The following is a 25,842-nucleotide window of genomic DNA, read 5'->3' as shown; positions in this document are numbered from 1 at the left end:
CTCCGTGTGCGCAGCCCGTGTCCCCCCACTGGTACCCCCAATCCCGCTGTATGTGCACCCCCCATTGGCACCCCCACACTCCCCAGCACCCCCAGTTCCCCCTGACTGTGCCCCCCCATCCACCAGTACTCCCACTGGCACCCTCAAAATCAACCTCTTGCACCTCAACTCTTCCAGCCTGGTCACCCAAATCCACCTCGTCAGAGCCCCCAATTTCGTCCTCATGCCCTCCTGCCTGCACTCCTGAACTTCAGCCCCCCTGTAATGCTCACATGTACGCCCTGCTAGTCCCCCATTCTACCTCCAGCACTCTGCTATATCTGGGGGGACAGCTCAGAGGCCAGGCTAAAAGGGGGTTTCACAATAGTGGGGACTGGGACAGCACCCTCCCTGATTTCCTACCCCTTCTGGACACCTGTGGGGGGATGGGACCTGCACTCCAACAAAGTAGACTGCTTAGATGGGGAAGGGGAACCACTGGTGGCCAATAGGACTCCCTACAGCCCGTCTTTGCTGGGACCCCCAGTTCTCAGCCCCAGACATGCCCTGCTCCAATGAGGCTGCCTTGTTCCCCCAGGCATGCCAAGGTGAAGGGGAAGTTCAAGGAATCATATCTGTCGGCTGCCCAGTCCGTCAAGCCACTCATCAACTCGGAGGAGAAGCTGCCGCGGGACAAACTCAACCCCCCCACACCCAGCATCTACGTGAGTGGCAGCGCCAGAGGGCCCATGGGGAGGGGCAGGGCACCAGGCCACACAGCTCAGGGCTCTGATTTGGGGTGGGGCTGGGATAGTACCTCGGGGGTTAGCTGGAGAGGGGCCGACGGGGATGCCGGAGGGGCTAGGGGGTGGACGGGGATGCCGGAGGGGTTGGGGGGCCGACGGGGATGCCAGAGGGGCTGGGGGGGGACGGGGATGCCGGAGGGGCTGAGGGGGGGACGGGGATGCCGGAGGGGTAGGGGGGCCGACGGGGATGCCAGAGGGGCTGAGGGGGGGACGGGGATGCCGGAGGGGTAGGGGGGCCGACGGGGATGCCGGAGGGGCTGAGGGGGGCGGGGATGCCGGAGGGGTAGGGGGGCCGACGGGGATGCCGGAGGGGCTGAGGGGGGGACGGGGATGCCGGAGGGGTAGGGGGGCCGACGGGGATGCCGGAGGGGCTGAGGCGGGGACGGGGATGCCGGAGGGGTAGGGGGGCCGACGGGGATGCCGGAGGGGCTGGGGGGGGGACGGGGATGCCGGAGGGGTTGGGGATGGACAGGGGATACCAGACCTGGGCTGTTCTCACTTTACCTGCCTCCGGCAGCTGGAAAGCAAACGTGACGCCTTCTCGCCCGTCCTGCTGCAGTTCTGCACTGACCCCAAGAACCCCATCACCGTCATCCGGGGGCTGGCTGGCTCCCTGCGCCTCAGTGAGTGCCTGGGGGGCATGGTGGGGGCTCTGAGACTGTGGCTCAGGGCTTTTTGTGGGGAGCAGGAGTCCAAACGCCGTTGTCTCTGCCAATGGAGCATTCAGGGGTCCTGGCCCGTATCTCTCTCCCTGGAACCGATATGGATGGGGAGGATCAGGGGTTCTGGTCCATGTGTGTCTCCCCATGGCTGATGCAGAATGGGGGAGATCGGGGGTCCTGGCCCGTCTCTCTCCCCATGGCTGATGCAGAATGGGGGAGATCGGGGGTCCCGGCCCGTCTCTCTCCCCATGGCCGATACGGATGGGGGGATCTGGGGTCCCGGCCCGTGTCTCTCTCCCACAGCCATGTCCCCCCCCTCCCCAGACCTGGGCCTGTTCAGCACCAAGACGCTGGTGGAGGCAAGTGGGGAGCATGCGGTAGAAGTGCGCACCCAGGTGCAGCAGCCCTCGGATGAGAACTGGGACCTGTCAGGCACCCGCCAGGTCTGGCCCTGCGAGAGCAGCCGCTCCCACACCACCATCGCCAAGTACGCGCAGTACCAGGCCTCCTCCTTCCAGGAGTCGCTGCAGGTCGGTGCGGGGAGCAGGGTGCAGGAGGTGGAGGAGGCAGAGGGTGGGGGTGCAGAGGTGGAGGGTGGAGCACAGGAAGTGGGGGCGCAGGGTGCAGAGGTGGAGCACGGGGCGGGGGCGCAGGGTGCAGAGGTGGAGGGTGGAGCACGGGGGGGTGCAGAGGTGGAGGGTGAAGCATGGGGTGGGGGTGTAGGGGTGGAGCACGGGGGAGTGCAGGGGAGGAGGGTGGAGCACGGGGCGGGGGTGCAGGGTGGAGCACTGGAGGTGGGGGGCACGGTGCAGCAGACAGTGTGTGGCATGGGGTGCAGGGGTGGGAGTGTGGGGGGAGGCTCTCAAGGTGGGATGCAGGAGGTGGGACTTGCGAGATGCAGGAGGCAGGGCATGGGTATAGGGCATGGGATGCAGGGTGGAGCACATGGGGAGGGGCACAGTGCAGGAGGTGGAGGGTGCGGGAGGCTGGGCGCAGGGTGCAGGATGTGGGGGGGCAGTGCTTAGATTGCAGGAGGTGCAGGGTGGGGCACATGGGGCGGAGGGTGGGGTGCAGGAGGCGAAGAGCGTAGGCGCAGAAGATGGGGGCAGGAGGGTGATGTTCCCTTCAATTTTTCCCAGGCACAGGCAGAATGAATTTTGTTATGTGCAACTATGGGGTAGAGATGTGTGGCAGGGATGGGGCCAAGGGGTTTGGGGTGCCAGAGGAGCTCAGAGCTGGGGCAGGGGGTTAGGGTGCATTGGGAGAACGAGGGCTCCAGCTGGGGGTGCAGCTTTGGGTGGGGCCAAGGAGTTTGGAGTTCATGGGGGTTATGGCTGGGGTAGGGGTTGGGGTTGGGAGGGCTCTGGCTGGGTGGGCAGGCTCTGGGGAGGGGCCGGGGATGAGGCTATGCTGGGGGGGGAGAGGCCCCCCCCACAGCTTTCTCTCCCCAGCCCTGTGTAGCCTTTCATAGGTGTGTCCGCCCCAGTGAGAGGTGTTTAGGGAGAGGGCTCTTGTGGACAGCTACGAGGAGTGGGGGAGGGCGGTGCTGCTCCGGGACATGTCTGCAGGGGCCGAATTGGGGGGGGGGTGCACCCTCTGGATGTGCCTGGGGGGAGCCGTATCCTGTGGGAGACACCCCATGTCCAGGCGATGCCAGGTGCCACGTAGGGGGGCCCCGTTTGTGCTGATGGAGGAAGGGGCCCCAGTTTGCCCTTACAGTGGGGGCTGTGGGGGGTCCTGGTCTGACATGCTCTCTCTGGGGCAGGAGGACAAGGAGAGTGACGAAGAGGGTGATGAACCCGACAGCACTACGGAGACACCCCCCAGGTACGAAGGGAGCATTGGGGTCCTCTCCCTGCCTGCAGCTTTATCCTTTAGGAAAGGAGGCAGGCCAGTCATGGGGGCTGTAACTCCAGTATTGACAGGGAGCTGCAGTCCCATGGCTGGAAGAGGCTCTGGGGAGTGTGACTCAGCATTTGCTAGGTGTGGAGGGGGCCTGACCCCAGGCTCAGGGCACTTCAGGGAAGTGGTGGGGGACGTGATTATTCGGGGCCAATCCTGATCTCACCCCATGGGAGGCATCTCCACACTCGCGGGGGAGAAACATGGGGGTCAATCCCTGAGCTGATGGGGAGCAGAGAGAAAGGGAGGGGAGAGCCAGGGGACCCCCATTGACCATCCCCCTTTCACCAGCAGCAGTGCGGACCAGAAATCCCATCAGATCATCAAATTCGGGACCAACATTGACCTATCCGACGCCAAGCGGTGAGGGGCAGGGATCCGACCAGGTGGGGGGTCCGACCCCCATGTGCCTGCCCAGCCTCCTAGGATGGGAGGAGTGCTGGGCTGGGGGACACTTGGCGGGGGGTGGGGTGCGGACAGAAACAATCTCTGACACTCCCCCTCCCCTGCCAGGTGGAAGCCACAGCTGCAGGAGCTGCTGAAACTCCCGGCCTTCATGCGGGTCACGTCGACAGGCAACATGCTGAGCCATGTGGGACACACCATCCTGGGCATGAACACTGTGCAGCTGTACATGAAGGTGCCGGGCAGCCGGACGCCAGGTGAGCGCAGGGGCTGGGGAGTTGCTTCAAGGTGCCCTGCAGGACACTCCCTTGTGTTGCGTGTCGCCTTGGGATGCTCGATTTCATGTATTTTAGTAATTGTGTAACCACAATACATCTTTGTGGTTACACAGTCACTAAAATACCCCCTGGGGGCAGGGCCAGCAGCCAATACACTCCAGCCCCACTCCTGGGGAGTCCCCTGCCACCCCATGCTGCTGCCTCTGTATCAGAGGCAATAGTGGGGGGTGACAGGCGGGAACCAATCCTCGAGGAAAGCCAGTTTAAAAACCAGCTCCCGCCTGCCACCCCGCACTACTGCCTCTGATACACAGGCAGCAGCACAGGGGCCCGAGCTCCCTGCGGACAGAGGCTGCTCCAGCATCCCACCTGCCTCCTCCCCTCAGCCCCCAGTGCTGGATGCAGCAGCACAGGGTGAAGGGACAGGCGGCTTTGTGAACCAGTGCTTGTGGGGAGCCTTTAAGCTGGTTCCCCCCAAGCACTGGCTCCCATCTCCTCCCCTGAAGCTGCCTCTGATGGAGAGGCAGCAGCCTCCTGCAGGAGCTGATACACATGGGGAGCCAGCTTGAAAGCTGTTTTCCCGCATGTTCCAGCTCCCACCTGCCCCCCGCGCTGCTGCCTCTATTACAGAGGCAGCAAGAGGGGAGGGGGTTGCAGATAGTTGTTTTGATTAACTGATAAGCCCAGGCTTATTGGTTAATCACTGAGGGTATGTCTACACTGCCACCCTAGTTCGAACTAGGGTGGCTAATGTAGGCAACCGGAGTTGCAAATGAAGCCCGGGATTTAAATATCCCGGGCTTCATTTGCATATGTCGGGCGCCGCCATTTTTAAATCCCCCTTAGTGCGGACTCCATGCCCGCGGCTACACGCAGCACGGAGTAGGTAGTTTGAATTAGGCTCTCTAATTCGAACTACTGTTACTCCTCGTGGAACAAGGTGTACCGGTAGTTCGAATTAGAGAGCCTAATTCGAACTACCTACTCCGTGCCGCGTGTAGCCGCGAGCATGGAGTCCGCACTAAGGGGGATTTAAAAATGGCGGCGCCCGGCAAGATGCAAATGAAGCCCGGGATATTTAAATCCCGGGCTTCATTTGCAACTCCGGTTGCCTACATTAGCCACCCTAGTTCGAACTAGGGTGGCAGTGTAGACATATCCTTACATGGCTACACGTTAACATCCCTGGTGTCCCCCCTCCTCCCTGCAGGTCACCAGGAGAACAACAACTTTTGCTCCGTGAACATCAACATTGGGCCGGGTGACTGCGAATGGTTTGCAGTGCACGAGCATTACTGGGAGACCATCAGCGCCTTCTGTGACAGGTCAGGAACGGGGCCGTGGGGTGGGGCCAGGGTTGTGGGGGTGGAGCTGGTGCCATGTGGGCGGGACATTACTGGGAGACCATCACCATCTTCTACACAGGTCAGGGGCGGGGACAGAACCATGGGAGTGGGGCTATGGGACTGTACTGGAGGCTCCTGCACCTCTGTGTCTCACCTTGCCCCGCCCCTGGCAGGCATGGCGTGGACTACCTGACAGGCTCCTGGTGGCCCATCCTGGAGGACCTGTACAAGTCCAACATTCCCGTGTACCGCTTCATCCAGCGCCCTGGGGACCTTGTGTGGATCAACGCAGGCACCGTGCACTGGGTGCAGGCCACAGGCTGGTGCAACAACATTGCTTGGAACGTTGGGCCGCTCACAGGTGTGGAGAGCCAGAGGGCTGGGATGTGGGGACCAGGGGCTGAGACACAGGGAGTCGAGGGGCTGAGGCATGAGGAGCCAGGGGCTGGGGTGCAGGGAATCACAGTCGGGAGAACCGGGGGCTGCGGCACAGGGAGCCAGGGTTTGAGGGACTGGGAAGCTGGGGGGGTAAGGACACAGAGTCAGGAAGCGGAGAGGCAGGCGGGGGCACTGGGGCATGAGGAGCCATGGGGGGGGGGGTTGGGGTGCTGGGGCCTGAGGAGCCGGGGGGAGGCAGCCCTGGGGGAGGCTGGGACATGGGGAGCCAAGGGCGTGGGAAGCCAGGAGGGAGAGCTGAGGGCATGGGGAGCCAAGGGGGCTGTGGCATGGGGAGCCAGGCAGGGGGATGGGACATCTGATCCCTCAATGGTTAAGACATTGATGGCCATGGGGCCTGGGAATGAGGGCGGCAGAGGGGGCTGAGGTTCCCGTGGAGTGGCTGTGGGGTAGGGAGGCTGGAGCCCCCCCTCCCCACCCAGGCCAGGACCCTCAGCAGGACCCCAGCACATTTTGCCACCCCAAGTGCTCCCTTCCAGAAACTTTTTCTCTGTGCTTGGTGCCACCACGTGGCAGGAATGGATACTGCTGGCTCCAGAGGGTGCTAGGGAGCAGGGAATGGGGCACAGGGACTGTCCCTTCCAGGGCCGTGTCTGTGTTGGGGGTGGAGGGTTGCCTGCCACTGTTTCACTCTCCCCACTTTCTGCAGCCTATCAGTACCAGCTAGCCCTAGAGCGCTACGAGTGGAACGAAGTGAAGAACGTAAAGTCCATCGTGCCCATGATCCACGTCTCATGGAACGTCGCCCGGACGGTGAAGATCAGTGACCCCGACCTCTACAAGATGATCAAGTGAGTGTCACCCCAAGACTCCACCCCCGGCCCTGACCCTGTCCTGTGGTCTGCCACCCTCCAGCCAGGACATCTCAAGCCAGCGGCACCCTCCCACTCCGGCCACACTAGACAGCTAGTGGGGTTGGCCAGGCTTCCCTAGCAATAGAAGTGGGAGTTACCACCCCATTGAGATGCACCAAGCAGCTTCCCCTCCCTCCCCCTGCTCAGAGCAATAGGCTCGGGCTCTCTGCAGTCCCAGGCAGCGTCTACTATTGTGGATCCTCCTGCTCTGAGTGCTTGTCCCTGTCTCTCCCTCCTTTGCCCCATTCGCTCACTTCCTGTGTCTCTCCCTCCAGGTACTGCCTCATGCAGTCCATCAAGCACTGCCAGGTGCTGCGGGCAAGCCTGGTGCGTTCAGGGAAGAAGATCGCCTACCAGGGCCGGGTGAAGGACGAGCCGGCGTACTACTGTAACGAGTGTGATGTGAGTGTTGGGGCTCTGGGCACTGCAGCTGCTAGCTACAGCCATGCTAGCCCCCGCAACAGCCCTGATCCTTCTCAGGCCGGAGCTGCTGCCCTGTGGTGGGGTAGGAGCTCCGTGTTGGGGCTGTCCCTGAAGCCTCAACAGGGCCCTCGGGGCTGTTGTGCTGCTGCATTTCCCATTCTTTGGCTGAGACAGCCAACCCCGGCCTCAGGGGCTGGTGACCCGGCCTGACTTGTACCCAAAGGTGTCCCTGCCGCTTCTAAAACGTCAACCTGCAGCTTCAGTCAGAGACAGGATCCTCCGTCCCTGAACTGTTGCACAGAGTTGCCGTCTGGCTGCGCCTCCCCCAGAGGTGGCTGCAGCTTAGACCCAACTGAATCTTTGCTTCACAGTCTCCCCACTTGGATTCCGTTTGGACAGGGCTCATGGTTAATAAAAGACACGGTTAATAAAAAACACCTTTCTGGGCAGTAGGGAGAGGCAGCGTCCCACTTTGAACTCTGTGCATGAGATTTGCTTTACTCTGTCAAATCCCTCCTGTCCCACATCCAGTTTGGGATTTCGTTGTGGCTTCTCCCTCGACCGCACTAAGAGATGGGTCCGTAACAGGCTAAAAGCCAGCAACAGTGAGTATGAAACGCGGTTTGTTTAAAAGAGAAAAAAGGTCAGCTTGCAATTTTTGGACACTGGACAAGTGGCTGGAAACTGGTCACCTTTGAAAATGGAAGAGACGGATCAAAATCTTAGGAGAAGACAGAGCATCAGTTCAACTGGATGAGAAGACATCGTGGTGTAAATGAACGAATGGCATGAAGAGAGGGACTTGAAAAAATGGGGCAAAACTGGACCAACGACTTAGCTAAAGATGGTGAAAAGAGTATTAGTGTGTCGGTGAAATGGGAAGAAGATGAATTAGTGGTCTCTGGAAATGAGGAGAAAATGGTTTAGCAACTTGTGTTAAGGGGGAAAAGATGGACTAGAGATTAGTCGCTCATCTGACGGGAGAAAACGGATTATATTTGGCTAGATAAGGTGTAAAAGAATTCGCAGCTGCACTAAGAGTGGTGTAAATGGATAACAGCTCAGCCTAACAGCACAGACAGATTAGAGACTTGAAGAAATACAGCCTTGACTGACTAGCTATTTGGCTAAAGCAGGCACATGTGAATTAGAGACTGCGCTAAACCAGACAGAGAGATCAGCAACTCATCAAAATGGTGGGATTAGCAGTGTAGCTAAATGGACGAAAACGGATTAGTCCTTCGGCTAAACGGGACAAACATGGATTAGCGAAGCATCTATACGCATCGTGGATGGAGCAGCGAATTCATGTGGCGTAAATGGATTGGTGACTTGGCTACAGGGCTCTGGCAGATTACCTAGTGATTACTGATCTGGCTAAATGGGGTTTAAATGGATCAGTGACTCACAGAATGGGGAACAGTTAACGACTCAGCAAAACATGGCAGAAATGGATTATCCTCTCTGGAAATCGCGCTGCAGATGGGTTAGTGGTTTGGCTAGGCACAGCAGAAATGGATTAGCTGCTCCACTATACAGGGAGAAGACAAGTTAGCAATTTGGCTTCACATGGCACATGCCATTCAACAAACCACTGTGCACATTGGTTAGTGATTTGGCAGCACATGGCAAAAGTGGGTTAGCTGGTCTGCAAGCTGCCGTGTGCACAGGTTAGCAGTTTGGCAACACATGCCAAAAATGGATTAGCCCCTCGGCTGTGCAGGGAGGAAATGGAGGAGCCACTAACCATAGCACAGAAGAACTGGAAGCTAGTGAAGAGGCATCACCCAAGAGAGCCAAGAGGATCTGGGGCTCAGTGCCCAGAGAAGGAAATGGTCTTAAAGCAACCTAACAAGCACTGTGGGCACATTGGCCACTCCACTGTATTGGTGAGAAGAGGCAGTGGCTGGCCCTTGACTTGTAGCCTGGCTTATGTGACTTGGCTCATCCTGCTGCGAACCACAGAGAGACCCTCCAGGACAGGTGACATTTGCGGCAGCCAAGCCTCAGCATCAAGGGAGAAACTCGGGCTCCGAAGACCTGATCCAGGCGAATAATGGACCGATGTGCGAAACGTCTGGGCTGTCGCTGTGCGACCCCAGTCTCATGTCTGATAAAGCAGCAGGCTGGGAGCCAGGACTCCTGGGTTCTCTTCTCTGGCTGTGGGAGGGCAAGTGGGGGCTGATGGGACAGAGCAGAAGGGGGAAGGACTGGGAGCCAGGGCTCCTGGATTCTCTCCCCGGCTCTGGGAGGGGAGCGAGGCCTCGGTCTGTGGCTGTAACCGCGGTGGCTGTGAAAGCACCTTTCCAACAAGAATAAATAAAACTTTCTCCCCTGATGCTGTGCCTGATGCTTCTTTCCTTGACACCCCAATCACTGCGGTGATCCTGATCCACCCAGCCTGGGCCCTGGCTCCTGTGCTGAGGTCTGGGAGGTGGGGGCGCTGCACTCTGGAGAGACGGGGATTAGTGGACTGGATCTAGCACAATCATTAACGCAGCAAAAGTTGGGAGGGTTGGGCAGACAGAACTCCTGAGTTCTCTCCCTGGCTCTGGGAGAAATGTAAAAAACAACAAATAGTCTGGTAGCACTTTAAAGACTAACAAAACATGGAGATGGAATCATGAGCTTTTGTGGGCACAGCTCAGGAGCAGAGGTGGGCGGCGCAGGGAGCCAGGACACCTGGATGCCATTTTTTTGCTCTACCCTGCCCCCAGTTTCCCTTAGGATGGATGCCTAGTGCCACGCCTCTCCCCTCCCCCGTCCATCAGGGGCGGTGCAGCCAGTAGGGGGAGCTCATGCCTGCCTGTCCTGCCCCTGCAGGTGGAGGTGTTCAATATCCTGTTTGTGACGAGCGAGAACGGCAGCAAGAATACGTACCTGGTGCACTGTGAGGACTGCGCCCGCCAGCGCAGCGTCGCCCTGCACGGCGTGGTCGTACTGGAGCAGTACAAGACGGAGGAGCTGATGCAGATCTACGACAACTTCACCCTGGTGAGAGGCGGGGGCTCAGCAGGAGTCGCTTTTCCCTGACAGGCAGGGCTGGCCCCAGGGCTGGTGCTAGGGGGCGCTGTAGGGCAGGAAGTGAGGTGGGGGCTGAGCAGGGGGTGGTCTTGTGTGGCAGGCAGGGTTGGCCCCACAGTGCAGCTTGGGGGTGGCACTAGGAGGTGCTGTGGGGTGGGGGCTCAGCAGAGGGCATGCTGACCTGGCTAGCTGTGCTGTGTTGCAGGGAGTAGCCCCTGGTGGTGAAAGGGATATTGCAGCACCTTTCTGCAGAATGTATTTTTGCAGGGGGACAGGGACAAATTCTGCAGGTGTGCAGTGGTGCAGATTTCCCTCCAGAGTAAGCATAGAGGGAAGGTATGAGAAGTCTGGCTCCATCCCACAGGATTCCTGGGTTCCATTAACCCTTTCTTTCCTTCTGCCACAGGCTGGATCCCCCAGCTCCAGATGAGCCAGTGCTGGCCCAGGCAGTTCCTGGGCAGAGACAGGAATAAGCTCCCCCTTCTCCTGCACCCACCTGCTCCGCTGGGGGAAGAAGGGGACATCTTGGCACCGCCCGTCCCAGTGGCCAATTGCAGACAAGCTCTTGTTTACACCGGAACCACTCCGGCCCAATCAGCTTTGCTGTTGAAACAAGGGGGAGGGGGCAGGGCCCCAGAAGCAGCCAATCGTCTGTACGACCCAAGGAGCCAATCCGCAAGCAGCCTGTGAATACAGAAACTCAAATGAACTTTTTAATTTATTCTTGAAAATGACCTGGGGGGGGACAGGGAAACTTTAATTTTATTTTATTTTTTTATTTTTTATTTTTTTTGGAAAATAATACAAACCACAAAAAAGTCAACATCCATGAGATGGGAAACGGAGAACCATGGATTCTGAGCAGCTCAGTGGGGCTGGCAGATCCCTCCGGGTGATTCCCTGGCGCACACGTGCCGCAGCTGGCCTTCAACCAGGGACAGGAGATCGGCCGTATGCAGGAAAACGCGGACTCTGGAGCTCAGCCACAATCTCTCTTTGGCGACAGAGCATTAACTCTTTTGTTTTGCAGAAGCGGGGTGGGAGGGAGGGAGTGGGAGAAACAGGCAGCAGTGGGAAACAGGGATTGGGGTTATTTTTTTGTCGTCTTTTTACATTTTTCTTGTCAGCAAATTAAGCAAAAAAACAAACAAAAAACCAACAAAAATACGGGTTTTTTACACAGGAATTTCCCTTTGTTTCCTCTGTGTGCGTTTGTGGCGGTGGGAGATTGTACATTGGTTTATATATATATTGTCGCGGGGCGGGCGGTTTGTGTGCGCGTGTGTGGTTTGATTCTTGCTATTCTTTGCTTTCTTCAATCCTGGCTGGTTTGGTTTTGGGGGTCTTTTGATTCAATGTATTCCTGGCTCATTTTTCTTCTGAACTCATGTGAAGGAGCCAATTCCCGCCGGCTTGTGCCTGCGATTGTGCAAACGATGGTGCAAAGGGGGAGCGAGGAACCGTGCTCAGATTCCAGCCCCATGTGCAGGGCTTTGCGGGAACCCTGCCTCCGGGAGCTGCTTTCCCCTGGGTTAAGCGTTTTGCACGATCAAGGCTGTGTTTTACACTTCCTCTCAGGTCATCCACAGAAGCTGAGCCAGGACAGCAGGACAGATATCTGCCTTAACTCCCCCTCCCCTCCGCCTGCCAGGCTTCGCCTTTCCACTTCTCCCTTGTTTTTAAACCAGAAACATGTCAGGTGCTTTTTAATTTTTTTTTTTTACCTCCAGGCCTCAGAATTTTGCAATTTGTAAATTGTCCTCTGTTGTTGTTTTCTTTTTTTTATTTATATGTCATTTTTATAATGATTTTTCTATTTATTGGTCGCTCTTGGGGGTTGATTTTAGCATTTGGGGGTTGTTTTTTTTTAATGTTTGTTATTTTTTAATCGTATTTGTCTGTTTCTCGCCGGAATTTTTTCATTGGTTTTGTTTTTTTGGGTTTTCATTGTCAGTCTTGGCCCATTCTCGGCATTGTAAGATGGGGTCTTTTTGTTGGTCTTTCACCTCTTTTCATGGTGCTGAATTCCACGGCTCACTGTGCGATCGGGACTTCATTTCCTTTTGAGGAATCTTCTCCCTTTCCCTCAACCTTTGTAGAAAATACCCCCTCCCCGTCCTATCACAGCATCTCACCTGCACTTTTTCCAATTCACCAACACACTGAAACGAAACAAGCGGAAGTCTGGGTCCTCCTGGATTATACTGTACTGTAAGGCGACAAAGGAAAAAAATGTTATTTTGTAAATGTAAAAAAGATTAAATTAACTCACAGAGATACAGAAAAGGCCTCCTTGCTTTTTGTTCCGTAAGACAGTGGTGCGCAACCCGTGGGTCACGCCCCCAAAGGGGGTCATGGATGTCTTCCTGGGGGGTCACTGCGCCATGTGGCTGACGACAGCCAGGCCCCGCCGTGGGGGTCATGGTTGAAAAAAGGTTGCGCACCACTGCCATAAGAGACAGGGAAGCGATGGCAGGTTTCATTATTGGCACACCAAGTCCCAGGTGATAAGCCCTTGGACTGATCCGGGTTGTGATGGGGGTGAGAGGTGATTCATCATCTGGTGGCTTCAAATCAAACACTTGGCCAAACCTGAGTCATGGGCTTGATGCAGAGGGAGCTGGGACAGACCCAGTGGCCTGTGGTGGGCAGTGGCTCAGGTGCTGGGAGCTGATCCGCTGCTGCAGACAAAACTCCCGAAGAAGCTAATCAGTGTCTGTGGCATTGCTGAGAGCAGTGCTGGGCAGCAGAAAGGGTCCCAGATCTCTGTGGAGCGAGGAGGTGGGGAGGGGCAACAAACACAGGGTGAGGATATGGTGGGTGGTCAGAGGGGACTGTCAACTCCGATCTTCTGACCTGAAACTACCCTGGGATTATGGAAGCAGTAACTGCTCCCATCCCACCATTGCCAGAGGCAGAGCCCCCCGCCCAAGCTGCTTTCCTGCGCAGATCCTTTTTCCTGAGCACAGTCATTTTTAGTATGGCAGGGGCTGGGAGTGAGGGGCACCGGCAGAGCTGGGGGAGCCCAGGGCTGGAGGCGGGGGACGGGAAGGAGGGAGGCAGATAAATTCAAGGCATCTTTGGAATCTGAGCAGGACAAATTCCTGCTCTCCTCCCACCCCCCTTTGCGGGGGGGGGGGGGGGCTCTGGACACTGGGGAAGGTGGGAGGGGAAGAAGCCCCCTCCCCCGCATCATGTTCCAGGCCGCACCTCCCACACCTCTCCCCGGGGGGAGCCTGACGGGTTCTGGGGAGGGGGCGGGGAAGACGCGAGGGGAAGGGCCCGGGCGGCCCGCGGGCGCTATAAAACGCAGAGCAGCGCAGCCCCCGCGCAGTGCGCCCCGGGGGCAGGAGGCGCAGCCGGACTCCCCCCATCATGTCTGTCTCCCCGGCGGCGAGCGGGCGGGACGAGCCCGGCGGGACTGAAGGGACCAGCCCGGTGCCGCCGCCCCCGTACCTGGAGCCCGAGGCGGCGCTGGAACTGCGCGGGGCGCTGGATTGTCTGGCCTGCGCGGTGCTGCTGAGCGCGCACAACCTGTTGGCCGCAGCGCTGTGCGCGTTACTCTGCGCGCTGCTTTGCGCGGCCGCGCTGCTGCCCGCGGGCGTCGCACTGGGGCTGGGCTTCCTCTGCCACTCCAAGGTGAGCCTCCCAGAGACCCGCAGAGCTCCCCCACCCGCTCTGTGCTCCCCTCAGCGCCCTTTGCTCCCGAGACCCCTGCCCTCGCGAAACCCCGTGTCCCCAGAGACCACTTCCAGTGCGCCCGCACCTCCCACCCAGCCCCCGTGACTCCCTCCCCTCTGTGCCCCCGAGAGTCCAGTGTTCTGAGTCCTCCAGGACGCCCCTGCAGACCCCCTCGCCCCCTCTGTTCCCCGGATCCTGCAGCCTGCTAGGGCTCCCTTTCCCGCCCCATGTGCCCCCCAGTCCCACAAGTGAAAGGGGCCCAGTGACCTCACCCCACTAATGCCTCCTCCATACTCTCCTGTCCCCCGGGGGGCCTGGCCCAGCCTCCCTCCCCCCACACGCAGAGCCCCGCAGCCGAACAACCCAATTCCAGCCCCTCAGCCACTGGCTCCCTGGAGTTTGGGCTCCTCCAGGCTCAGAGCACCGATCCAAAGTGACACCAATCAGATGGAGGCTTCATTGCAGGGGGCTGCGGGCGCAGAGAGAGGGGCACAGCAGAGCTGGGGGATCCCAGGGCCAGGCTAGCCCAGGCTCCGGGTTAGGAGCGAGAGCACGGGCAGACGGGGGTGTGGAGGCAGGGGCTGCAGGTCTGGAGTGAGAGGCACTGGTGGACCTGGGGGAGCACATGCTGGTGATGGCTGGGCGCTGGATCCCTGGGGAGTTGTTATACATATGCCCCCCCACTACCCAGGGGTTGCTGGAGGCGCTGGGTGGACCTGCTGTGGTGGGAAGGGAGTGACAGAGCTGGCTAGCCCAGCCCCTCCAAGCCCTGGCCCCCAGCTGGAATGTTAAATTCCCTTATCTCCAGGAATGTTGTGGAGGGGGGTGGTATTGGATGGAGGAAGGGACTGGGTCCCTCAGCTGAAATGCAGAGGGTGTGTGTGTGTGTGTGGCGGCGGGGGGGGGGGGGTTGTCTAGCGACAAGGAACAAATCCCCAGGAGTCCTGGCTCCCAGTCCCCCCCTGCTCTACCAGCCCCCACTTCTCCCCCAGAGCCATGGAGAGAACCCAGGCATCCTGCTGTTCCCTTCCCCCATACAGATTTCCCCCTGACAACTGAGGAAATGCAGGCCTGGGGGTCTGGTTCTGGCTGATAACCCCAAGGGGGTCAGGGCAGCATGTCCCAGCACAGCCGTCTCCTCCTGGTGCCGCACTGATCACTCCTGACTGATCTGGGGGCGGAGTGCAGAGCCCGAGCCCACGCAGGCATTTGGTAAAGGGAGCTGGGTAGGGGCTGCACTCCCCCCCCCCTTCAGCCCAGCACACCACTTGGGTGATCTGCAATTTGTGCCCATTTACATAGACGTGTGGCTGTTGGGGCCGTGGTGGCACAGTCCAAGCATCCCTTTACATGCATGGTGCCCAGAGCATGGGTGGGTCTGCTGCCGATATGCAAGCCAGTTTACACGTGTGTACAAAGGGGCACTCTTCATCTGCATGCAGGTGTGCAAGCTCATATGCCAATCCCTTGCTTCAAGTGTGCCTATAGGCACAGTGGCCTGCCTTGAAGTGCTCAGTGGCTAGCCCAGGCCTTGTTTGCACATAAGCTGGTTGCACAGCTGTCACACACACACTGACACTCTCCTTTTGCCTGCAGTTTCTACATGCCCAGGTGGCCCCGTGCAAGGCCCATCTACACGACGCTGGCTCCACGGCCCTGCTGGTCCTTGGCTTCACACTGCTCCTGCCACTCCTGGTGCTTGGCTTGGCCGCCTTCTGCCGGCTGGCTCGGCGGCTGCAGCTGGGCTACTGCCTGCTGCCCTACAGTCTGGCCGTCTACAGGAATCTACCTGCCAGTCACTACCACCAGGCTGGCTGGTGCTGCTCTCGCATGCCCACCCAGGGGGACAAGATCTGGGTATGAGGGGGGCCTAGAGTAAACCGGGGGCAGCCTTCAGTCAATGCCCCCACAGTAAACAAGGCGTGCCCCAAAAGACACTGACTCTAGGGCCCCCTTGGTGCCAACAGCTTGAAAAGCGACTGGAGCAGGCGAATTCCTGCTGTCGGGGGGGGGGGGGGTCACCCCCTGGTTCTGCCTGCTTGGGGGAAAGGATGTGGCATGGGGTGGGTACTAAGGGGAGGTTGGTTTGGGGGAGGGTCTGCATTGGGGAAGTTGGGGTTGGAAAAGGAATCTAGGGGGGTTGTGGGTCTTGGGTAGGTTATGGGGGCGCTCATTTTAATATAAATAAAAATCATTTTCTGTCCATTGCATTAATTCCCGTATCACTCCCCTCCCATAAAGTTTGTCACTCAGGGGAGGAGTTCATGCCTCTCCCTTGTTCCCAGCCATGGGATGCAAGGACGGAAGGACAGTGCTGAGGGGGCTCCTCACAACAGGCAGGTCGGAGCTGTTTCAGACACTGCTGCCAGCTCCTGGCTGAGGCAGACCTAAGTTTGTCACTCAGGGGAGGAGTTCATGCCTCTCCCTTGTTCCCAGCCATGGGATGCAAGGACGGAAGGACAGTGCTGAGGGGGCTCCTCACAACAGGCAGGTTGGAGCTGTTTCAGACACTGCTGCCAGCTCCTGGCTGAGGCAGACCTGGGCCCGCGGAACTCTCCTCCACAGGATTTTTGCTCTGCTGACAGATTCCCTTAGGCCAGGACCACAGTTTCCTCACACTTGGCACTTTGGTTGAAATGGATGGGACAAGGAAATGCCCCTGAAATCTCACTGTGCCTGGGGCTGCCCAGATCCCTTGCTGGAGACAGGACCTGTTATGCTAGGCACCACCTGGACCTGGCCACATAGTCCTGATCCTGCTGCTACTCAGCTCCGCAGACTTGTTTCCTTCTCTCCCCCCGCCAGCCCACAGGGCAGTAGGTGTTTTGCTTGCTCCCAGCACGGCTGTTCTGTGACCCCCCACTCGCCTTTCCGCTTTGGCCAGCTTAGGGCTGGCCTGGCTCCAGGGCAAATACCCGCCAGGGAAACAAGCTCAAGTTTTCCACAACGGGAAAGTGCAGAGGCAGGGCCTGGGAGCTAGGGTTGAGGCCAGGAACCACGCAGAGGACAGGGCTCCCAGGGATGTGCAGCTCTGCCCCTTCACATTGCTCCCACGCCGTGTGGGAAGGGGACAGGCACTGTGATGGGGAATCTGTCAGCAGAAGGGGGAGGGTAGGACCAAGAGTTACCCTGTCCTATGCAAGGAAAGTGAGGCACGGGGGGAGGATAGGGCCAGGGAGACAACCCAGGAATCCTGACTCCCAGCCCCCCTGCTCTGACCCACCAGCCCCCACTTCCAGATGCAGAGAGGAGCCAGGAGTCCTGGCTCAGGCAGCCCCGCCCAGAGCGGGTGCGTGTTTGCACTCCCCACAATACAGGTCGGGAGCCAGGGCCACACGGCAGGCATAGGCCAGCGCTGGCGTCACCCGCTGTGAACAGGGGAAGCAGACGGTGATAAGATAAGCAGCTCCCCTGGGTTGCATCCTGCAGCAGGGGAAGCGCAGGGCAGGGGGACAGAGCAGCCCATTGTTCTGAGCTGATGGGAACAGCAGGCGCTGGGCTGGGGGCCAGGTTCCTCCCAAGGCTACACAGATGAGTCCCCAAGAGCTCCTGCCTGCATGGGGAGCAGCACTGGCCAGGGACGGGTTATCAGTGCTGCTCACAGGAGGGCAAGCAGGGAAATCAAATCAGAAGGGACTGCAGATGGGAAGTGGGGGGCACTGGCAAGTTGGGGGGGTGCAGGGATGGGCTGGCAGGAGCTGTGTATCAGGAGTGAGAACTACTGGCAGAGCTGGAGCAAGGAGGCAGGAGTGGGCTGGCAAGGGCTGCGAGTCAGGAGTGAGGGGCACCAGCAACGCTGTGGGGCTGTCTCTACACTGGCATGAATTTCCGGAACTGCTTAAAACAGAATACTATTCTGTTTTCAGTTTTTCCGGAAAAGGAGTGTCTACATTGGCAGGCTGCTTTTCCGGAAAAGCCCTTTTTCCAGAAAAGCGTCTGTGGCCAATGTAGACGCGCTTTTCCGGAAAAGAGCCCCGATTGCCATTTTCGCGATCGGGGCTTTTTTTCCGGAAAAGACTACTGGGCTGTCTACACTGGCCCTTTTCCGGAACAGTGTTCCGGAACAAGGACTTATGCCCGAGCGGGAGCAGAATAGTTTTTCCCGGAATAGCGGCTGATTTTGTACAGTAGAGCGTCGTTGCTTTTCCGGAAATTCAAGGGCCAGTGTAGACAGCTTGCAGCTTATTTCGGAAAAGTGGCTGATTTTCCGGAATAAGTGGCCCAGTGTAGACACAGCCTGGGAGCCCAGGGCTGAGCTAGCAGGGGCAGTGAGTCAGGATTTGGAAGCAGGTTACTTTAGGTGTGTTTGTGTTCAGAACAGCAGGGAACCCCTAATACTAACCCTGGCTCAACTACTGGTGCCCAGACATAAGGATGATGGGGAGGGTTTGAGGGAGAACAAGACCCAGTCATTCCCAGGCAGTGCCAAGGTATCTGGCTTATTGCTGGGCGGGGACCCAGAGACCCACAGGATAAACGAGGCCCATGGCTGCTCCACTGGGTTCCCCATGGGTTTTAATGGACAGAATGAGTCCCAGCAGCACCCCGCAGGCATGTCCTTTGGCAAAGAAGCAGTGTGGTCCATCCACTGGGTGCATCCTGTCCCCGGCAGTCCCATCTCACAGGTACTGGGGGCTTCCCAGGCTCTCCAGCTCCACCTCGATTGAGACAATGTGGTGGCCAGGTACCATGGCCAAGCCCAGCACACGGGGCTCGCTGGCCGCAAAGGAGTCTGTGGGTGAGAGGAGGGAGGTGGGGTCAGAGAGTCAATGCCTCCACACCAGCTGGCCCCTCCCCCGGGGAATGAGCTGTAAGGCACCAATGTCCCAATGAGCATCCATGCGGCTTCAGAGAGGGGAAACTGAGGCATGCGCCGAGGGGACTAACCACCAGCTCCCAGGGCTGAGGAGAGACCCCAGGAGTCCTGGCTCCCAGACCCCGGCTCTGACTGACCAAGCCCCTACGCCCAGCCCCGAATCAGCAGCGCACCCGTGGCTTTGAGATATTCCTGCGCAGAGCCCAGGATGACATTGCAGTCGCGGTCGGTGCAGAGGAAGCAGCCGACGAGCGTCCGTCCGTCCGTCATGCGGATGCGCATGTTCCGGTTGAGCAGCGTCTCCAGCTTGTGGCGGGCGTGGGCGTAGGGGGAGTCGGGCACCTCCCCGTCCGAGTCCTGAGGGCGAAGCAGAGCTCAGGGCAGGGACCTGAGACCCCACGTGGGGCCCGTAGGCCCTGCCATCGCCATAGCTTGCCCGCTGCCTCCTGCCCTCCTGGCCCCGCCCCCGCCCCCACTGCCCTCCTGGCCCCGCCTCCGCTGCCCGTGGCCCCGCCCCCCCTCGCACCGCGGGGCTCGCTACCCCTCCGCCGCAGCTCCCGTTCTCCTCGCGCTGCCCAGCCGGCGCCGCCATCCGCGCCCCGCCCCCGTCCGGATCTCGCGAGAGCAACGCGGGGCGGAAGGGTCGGTTACCCGGCAGCCCCCGCAAGACGTGGCGTCACGCGAGCCATGGCAGCGCGGCAGGGAGTTCCGATCCCGCCAGGCCCCGCGCTGGGCGGTTGCCATGGCAGCGCGGCGGGATGGAGAATTTCCAGCGCCGCTACTTCACGCCGCGGGAAGTGGCTGCGCAGACGCGGCCCGGGCAGCTCTGGGTCTCCTTCCTCGGCCGCGTGTGGGACCTGAGCCCGCTGGCCCGGCAGTACAAGGGTCCGTTCCCACAATGCACCGCGCGTCTCCCCGCACACCCCCGCAATGTCCCCCAGTGCACTGCGGTGTCTCCCGGCTCCCTCAGGCACCATCCTCACGCCGCCCTCATAGCCGCCTGGGCCTCACGCACCTGCGCTGCGGCACCCCCCCCCCCAGGACCCCCACAGGCTTTCCTTGCCCCACAGCCTGACCTGAGCCCACCCTCTGTACAGCGCAAGTCACAAGAGCCCTGCAGCACTTCTCCGTGCTCCCCTCTGCTGCACCCCACCCGTCCACACAAGCCTGGCAAAGCCTCCCCCTCTTGCCCCTCCCCAAGAGTGCCCTCTCCTCCTTTCTGCCCTGTCTGACCCTTGGTCTCCTTTCTGCCTTTGTCTCCCCCAGGGGACGTCTTGTTGAGACCCATCTTGGAAGCCGCTGGAAAGGACATTAGCCACTGGTTCAACCCCAAGACCAAAGACGTGAGAACTGGCAGCGTGTGAGATCATTACAGAGAGCCAGTGGTGACTCCAGTCCCCAGGCGCCACCTCAGATGTCTGAAACGGGGGCAGGGTTCTCTTTCACTTTGGCTGCGTCTAGACCGGCACGAATTTGCGCAAATACTTTTAACGGAAAAGTTTTTCCGTTAAAAGTATTTGCGCAAAAGAGCATCTATACTGGCATGTGCTTTTGCACAAAAGCATCCGTGCCAGTGTAAACGCTCTCTTGCACAAGAAAGCTCCAATGGCCATTTTAGCCATCGGGCTTTCTTGCACAAGAAATTAACTTGGCTGTCTACACTGGCCCTCTTGCGCAAGAATACTTGCGCAAGAGGGCTTATCCCTGAGCGGGAGTGTCGGAGTATTTGCTCAAGAACCACTGATTTTGTACAGTACAAAGTCAGTGTTCTTGCACAAATACTCGCGGTCAGTGTAGACAGGCGGCAAGATTTTGCACAAAAGCAGCTGCTTTTGCACAAAATTTTGTCAGTCTAGACGCACCCTGCGTGTCCAAAACTATTGTGAAGTGTTTTAACAGCAGTTGGGCCCCGTCCCAGAGGTGACTGCATATTGGTGCTAGATGAGGTATCCCTGTGTAATCGGCTGGCCCATCCCATCTTAGCGCCCTGCGCCACAGGTGGACTGCCTCTCAGTAATGGGTGAGGGGTCCCTCTCTATCCAGCCATCCTGTCTCTGGGATGGCTACATTTCAGCCCTGGGCAAGGGATCCCTGGATAACCATCCACCCTGGTCAGCATTCCCTATAAGCTGTGCACTTGTGCAGTTGCTCAGAAGAGATTGAAATGCTGCCCATCTGATTAGCAAAGTTTCCAGAGCTAGGTTTTCTGTTTGTTCTGGTGGTGCACATCTACACATGCCTTGGTGCACATAAAATTATTTCACACATGGATGAGAAAAATCCACACATGGATGGAAAAGAGTAAAGGGAACATTGACCCTGGTCCACCCTACTGGCTTCACACTAATGGTTAAATTTATTCTGTCCTTTCTTGTCTCTAGATGTCTTTCAGGGAATTGCCCAGCTGGATGCAGAACTCTCTTGCAGTGGGAGGTGGGAGGTTAGGACCAGCTGTCCTTGTCACCATCTGCTCCATTCTGGGATGGAAACTTTCCCTCTCAGTCTTACTGCTCTCCCCAGGTTTCCCCTTCCCATCTCCCAGGGTGGAATTGGCTTGCTCCCTAAGGGGCTGGCTACAAGCTCGTGGACCTCCCAGTGGGGTCCTGATCTGCAGCTCTTGGGGTTTCAGGCCTTAGTAGGGGAGGGTGGCAGTTTTCCTTCCCCTTTGCCCCACACTCATGCTTCTGTTGTGGCTCTTCTTGGGGGAGTAGGAGATTGGGATCCTTCCTTTGTTTTCGGTGGGGATTGGGACCAGCTGATCTAGTCAGGTATTGAGACCACCTCTCCCCCTCCCCACCGAGCCATGAGCAAATGTTCAGGGTTGTTTCGATTGGATGCTACAAGAAGTGCAAGCAGTGAATGTAGCACAGTGTTGTTTTCTGGGGAAAAACAGCTGGCAGTTTCCTGGCTCAGAAGTCTGCAAATTTTGTCTGTCCAGCCAGTCCTGTGCCCCAAAGATTCCTTCAGCGTGGCACCCCTAGCTTTCTTCCTCATCCCTGCACAGGCACATCTGCAGTCAATCATATCCCTGTTTCCCTCAGCACTCAAGGATTGGTGGCTTCATAGTCAGCTCTCACTACACAAAGTGAGTATTTAATTGCTCCTTCCGTTTACCACACTTAGCAGGCCCAACAGCTTTAAGCAAGGGTGCAGTTCTGGTCTGACACTAACACATTGACCAACCGAGGGAGCAGTGGCCAGTGGCAGGGATCCAGACAGATTCCTCCCTTAGCCCTGGTAATGGAGTCACCTGCCTTTCAGATCCAGACCCACGTGGATCCACTGACTGGCTGCCTCAAGTACTATACCCCGCAGGGCCGCTTCATCCACATCCCGCCCCAGCTTCCCTGCTCTGACTGGGCAAATGATTTCGGGCTGCCCTGGTGGAAGGACAGCAAGTATGAGGTGGGGATTTTAGCTTCCAAAACCCGGCACATCCGTATCGTTAACACCCTGACCTCGCAGGAGCATGTGTTAGAGGTGAGCTGGGCCTCATGCCAAGGGGGGCAGGGACTGAGTGGCAGCAGCAGGCAAACTGCCATCCCTACATACCGTTCGGGGGGTGGGAGGGAGCTTGAGTTACTTTGGCATGGCAGGTAAGGGGTTTAAATGGGCTCTCCAATCTTGAGGCCACTCCTATCCTGAAATGCACATGACAAGGTAGCTTACTGGCCCTTTAAGTCCGGCTTTGTCCTTATTTCTTCCCCGCCTCCCCCCTTGGAAACAGGGATTCTGGGAGTTATAGTTCCTGCTGGGGAGACCTTGGTAGCAGGACATGGTGGAAAGGAGGGATATAAGAAACAGGGAAGGAAGAGGTTGGGCTCCATGGGACTGGGATAACCCCATGCACTGCCAGTTCTGACAGATTTGGTGGTTCTACCCAGCAGCCACTTTTATACAAGGCTGTGCTGCTGAGTTAGAGAGGCTGTGAATTCCCCACTGAACAGCAAGGGGTGCAGGAGAGAAAGGTTGGTGCTTTAATTTACCAGGCAGGTGTGGCTGGAGGTTTTGGGGAAGAAATACTTGCTTGAGCCCAGCAGGCGACTGTGCCCCCAGCCCCAGGGAGTCTCTAACACCGAGCTGCGGGTCACTTTCCCAGGTGTGTGCAGAGGAGTCCATGTGGGACATCCTGAGGCGCTACTTGCCCTACAATGCCCACGCTGCCAGTTACACTTGGAAGTACGAGGGCGTGAACCTGAACATGGACAAGACACTGGAGCAGAACAAGATCCCGGACGAGGATGAGGAGTTCTACCAACTCAACCTGGACTCCAGCCTGTATATGCCAGCCATCCTGCTGTATTTCAACGACGACCTTACTGAGTTCTAGGTCAGGAGGGCAGGGCTTTCAGGGTGGACTTATCCATTTGGGGCTGGGGTTGTCCCTTTCCTTGGGGAGATCATTTCCATCCCAGCTGGGAAACGGTTCTCAATTCTCCTCTTGAATTCTCCACCTGCTTGTGTAAGGCTACACAGCTGGGTGGATTGTTCTTGTCATCAGGATTCAAATTCGGGACTTCAACACGGAGAAGCTCGCAGCTCTAGACACTGAGCTAAAGAAACCCAGTTCCTTGGGCTCAGAAGCTGTAGCATAACCTTGCTAGGCCCACGCAGGGAGCAGAGTGAAGAGCCAAGCAGCATTAGTGTTGCCTATGCGCTGCTTCATTTTGTCCTGTCCCCTTTAACACCCATCTTTGCCAGCATTGCAATCTCTTATGAAAATTGCCAGCCAAACCAGATTGGACCATGGTCCTGTCAAGTCTGGTATCCTTTCTTTGCCAATGGCCAATTGTTCGAAATAGGTGCAAGACAACCCCAGTAGATATTTGTGGCAGAGCCCTGCCCATGTGAAATGTTTCCCTTAGTTTTAGGGTTTATAGTTTGTCCCAAGCTGCTTTTGCAATTCAGAATATGCTCATTTATCCATATTGACCTTTTTGTTGAGTCTGATCTGAGCTCAATATCTTGTGGCAGAGAGGCCCCCAGGAGAGCTCCGTTGTCTAACCAGATATTTCCTGTGATTGTCCTTAACAATTTCTGTTTATCCTCTCTGTGATCTTTCTGTCTTAGGTGCAGGGCAATGTCATGCCACACTTCTCCAATGATTGGCCCTGGGTTTGGGAACTGAAATGCCCGCTGCCATTCCACATTGGACTCAGGGGTATTGTTTCCTGTCCATCTCAGCAGTGCTGGTATGGTGGGACTGTTTTATACCAACTTGTAATGTTTATAACAGAGATAAAATCTGTTGGAAAACTGATGTTATGACTATCGCTTGTGGGATTGGAGGTAGGAATTGAGACTCTAAATCAGGACCCATTAGTATCCTATCCCTTCCCAGTTTTCCCAAATCAGATGGTTGGGCCCATCTATCCTGGTCCCTCTCTGCTGCCGTGGATGAGATGCATAGACCTGTATAGCCTGATATCTCCTCCATCGATTTTTGTAGTGGCCTGACATGTAGATCCGAATGTGTGCTGCGATCCCAGGATTTTATGTACTTCCATAGGTCTCCCCCACTGTGCCAGGTAATGAGCGGCTCTGGCCACTAGATGGCAGCAATTGAACATCAGTTTGCCTGCTCTGAGCTGCCTCACCAGGCGTCTCAAGCCTCCAGCCTCCCTCCCCTTCCTTGGTCTGGTAGCACTTTATAGACTATAACTCCGATCATCTGAAGAAGTGGGCTATGCCCATGAAAGCTCATGATACCATCTACATGTTTCGTTAGTCTATAAAGTGCTACCAGACCATTTGTTGTTTTTTCTGTAACAGACTAACTCAGCTGCTCCCTGAAGCTCCCCTTCCCTTGAGCTGTCACAGTTTTCAGCTGGAGCTGGAATCTGAATGCTGCCCACAAACCCCTCTTTTATAATGGACCAAATGCCGCCAGCGACCCTACCAGTGAAACTTTGGAGGGTGCAGCTACCCTCCAGCACTTGCAGCTGATCCCTGTCCCGGGGACCAAGCAGAGCCGGGCCAAGAACATCATTGCAGAAGGCAAGGGGCAGGCTTCATAGCTTCTGACAGCTGAGCTCCGTGTGCATCCTTTAGACTTCCCTTCATCCCCCTCACAAGCTTTGGTACACTTCTCCCTCTATTTCAAGGACCCTGTCCAATTGCTCCTCTGTTCCTTACATGCCACAGACTTTGCATGCCTCCCATGTATTCCTTTCACACCAGGGTCTCCATTCTCTCCTTGCCCTGCAAGGGCCCTGTGTCCCATTTTCTCTGCCAAACACTGGGGTCTTCATTCTCCCTTTAGCTTTGGGATGGGGTCCTGTGATCCAGCTGTTCTCAGTCTGGATCTCCAGGTTACAGCCTGCTGGTCTCCAGTCATGTTCTTTTGGCCTGTATGTGTCAACTACATGCCGTGACACAGAAACAGGATCCCCAAAGCAAAGTGTGGTTTGTTTTGCCTGAAGGTACATGCTGATCATAGAAGTGGATTTAAAATAATGAGACCTACAAGCTCACAATTTCCAGGCAGCCCATGGATAAACATGACAGTGCCCTGATGCCTTCCTTTCTTCTTTGAATAGTGTCCCTATGGCTACTTCACTCCAGGTTACTTCTGGTGCACATGTGCCTTGGATTTCTGATGTCAGTGGTTTTTTGACTGGCACCTGTACCGAGGACATAAAGGGCTATGTTGGTGGACCCACTTCAGTTCTGTCTTTGGCCAGAGATGGAGCATCGAGCCTGCCCACTTTACTTACAATAGTTTGCTTATTCAATGTAGTCATTATTTGGGGAGTTATTTTGCTTTTGTTAGTTTTTTTTTTCCTCTGGACTTTTTCACTGTTCCCTCTGCTAAGATCCGCAGGCTTTAGGCTCCTTCAGAAGCAGATCAGATGAAAACAGGGAGATCAAATTAAATTATAGATGGCAGAGCCTGCACTGTACACCAGTCTCCAAGCACTCTTAGTACTCTGTCTTCAGGATCCCAGTTACCAAGAGCTTCAAGGGACACAGTTTCTGCCATGTCTGGGACTCAGTCACTGAAAGCCTCTGGCAAGGTAGACCTGCATCAGTGCCTGCTGTAAAGAGAGCTTCATGTTCTAAGTGTCTGACAAGACATAGCCAAGGTAAGTAGGAGTACTAGATCTCCCTCTTAGAAGTCTCAGTCGTCAACTGAGAAAAATGTTTCACAGACCAGAGGTCCAAGATGGAATTCTAAAACAGTTCCATGGATCATGAGGCTATCTAAGGC

The 25,842-nt window shown here is 57.2% G+C and overlaps 4 protein-coding genes across 17 annotated transcripts in view; 3 read left to right on the top strand and 1 right to left on the bottom strand.

Annotated features, from left to right (window-relative positions):
• KDM6B (lysine demethylase 6B) overlaps positions 1–12,412 on the top strand; it is a 37,960-nt gene extending 25,548 nt beyond the window's left edge. For 8 of the 10 annotated variants that reach the window (XM_075908100.2, XM_075908096.2, XM_075908093.2 and 5 more), the window contains 10 exons: positions 578–704; positions 1,303–1,408; positions 1,772–1,977; positions 3,213–3,274; positions 3,641–3,712; positions 3,863–4,011; positions 5,243–5,357; positions 5,552–5,739; positions 6,484–6,625; positions 6,964–10,078. In XM_075908100.2, the coding sequence (XP_075764215.2) occupies positions 578–704; positions 1,303–1,408; positions 1,772–1,977; positions 3,213–3,274; positions 3,641–3,712; positions 3,863–4,011; positions 5,243–5,357; positions 5,552–5,739; positions 6,484–6,625; positions 6,964–7,321 (1,525 nt within the window). In that variant the 3' untranslated portion in view covers positions 7,322–10,078. Of the gene's footprint in view, positions 1–577; positions 705–1,302; positions 1,409–1,771; positions 1,978–3,212; positions 3,275–3,640; positions 3,713–3,862; positions 4,012–5,242; positions 5,358–5,551; positions 5,740–6,483; positions 6,626–6,963; positions 10,106–10,541 lie in introns of those variants that run through there. The other 2 variants (XM_075908099.2, XM_075908097.2) reach the window with 2 other exon arrangements.
• Positions 12,413–13,432: 1,020 nt separating this feature from the next.
• On the top strand, positions 13,433–16,024 carry TMEM88 (transmembrane protein 88). Its single transcript, XM_006116188.3, has 2 exons — positions 13,433–13,774; positions 15,413–16,024. Exons 1-2 carry the CDS (start codon positions 13,511–13,513, stop codon positions 15,677–15,679), a joined length of 531 nt encoding a protein of 176 aa, XP_006116250.2. The 5' UTR covers positions 13,433–13,510; the 3' UTR covers positions 15,680–16,024.
• A 2,290-nt stretch (positions 16,025–18,314) lies between these two features.
• Positions 18,315–19,423, bottom strand: NAA38 (N-alpha-acetyltransferase 38, NatC auxiliary subunit). Of its 3 annotated transcripts, none has more exons than XM_075908105.2 (3): positions 19,284–19,423; positions 18,806–18,989; positions 18,315–18,548 (listed from the first exon to the last, which is right to left on the bottom strand). In XM_075908105.2, exons 1-3 carry the CDS (start codon positions 19,374–19,376, stop codon positions 18,436–18,438), a joined length of 390 nt encoding a protein of 129 aa, XP_075764220.2. In that variant the 5' UTR covers positions 19,377–19,423; the 3' UTR covers positions 18,315–18,435. The 3 variants fall into 3 exon arrangements, with proteins under 3 accessions (XP_075764220.2, XP_075764222.1, XP_075764221.1); XM_075908107.1 differs by lacking the exon at positions 19,284–19,423 and adding an exon at positions 19,174–19,279; XM_075908106.1 differs by lacking the exon at positions 19,284–19,423 and adding an exon at positions 19,159–19,273.
• The window catches only part of CYB5D1 (cytochrome b5 domain containing 1), a 35,087-nt gene continuing 28,627 nt past the window's right edge, over positions 19,383–25,842 (top strand). Inside the window, exons 1-6 of one of the 3 annotated variants that reach the window (XR_012897515.2) lie at positions 19,383–19,517; positions 19,899–19,975; positions 21,637–21,717; positions 21,894–22,112; positions 22,732–22,962; positions 23,703–23,824. Coding sequence is in view for 2 of the 3 variants with exons in the window: in XM_075908101.2 (XP_075764216.1) it covers positions 19,391–19,517; positions 19,899–19,975; positions 21,637–21,717; positions 21,894–22,112; positions 22,732–22,962 (735 nt within the window). In the remaining variant the exon portion in view is untranslated. Of the gene's footprint in view, positions 19,518–19,898; positions 19,976–21,636; positions 21,718–21,893; positions 22,113–22,731; positions 22,963–23,702; positions 23,893–25,842 lie in introns of those variants that run through there. The other 2 variants (XM_075908101.2, XM_075908103.1) reach the window with 2 other exon arrangements.

Source organism: Pelodiscus sinensis, chromosome 22 (genome assembly GCF_052426305.1).
Source record: "Pelodiscus sinensis isolate ZL-2025 chromosome 22, ASM5242630v1, whole genome shotgun sequence".
Taxonomy (NCBI): Eukaryota; Metazoa; Chordata; order Testudines; family Trionychidae; genus Pelodiscus; species Pelodiscus sinensis.
The sequence above is the reverse complement of the archived record's forward strand: the minus strand, read 5'-3'. Positions and strand labels throughout refer to the sequence as shown.

Bases quoted from the DNA above. Each gene is read 5' to 3' on its own strand.
- TMEM88 (XM_006116188.3), top strand. From the start codon at position 13,511: ATGTCTGTCTCCCCGGCGGCGAGCGGGCGGGACGAGCCCGGCGGGACT. The intron at 13,775-15,412 runs GTGAGCCTCCCA...TTTTGCCTGCAG, and splicing joins GCTTCCTCTGCCACTCCAAG to TTTCTACATGCCCAGGTGGC.
- NAA38 (XM_075908105.2), bottom strand. From the start codon at position 19,376: ATGGCAACCGCCCAGCGCGGGGCCTGGCGGGATCGGAACTCCCTGCCG. The intron at 18,990-19,283 runs GTAACCGACCCT...CTTCGCCCTCAG, and splicing joins CGTCTTGCGGGGGCTGCCGG to GACTCGGACGGGGAGGTGCC. The intron at 18,549-18,805 runs GTGCGCTGCTGA...TCTCACCCACAG, and splicing joins GGAATATCTCAAAGCCACGG to ACTCCTTTGCGGCCAGCGAG.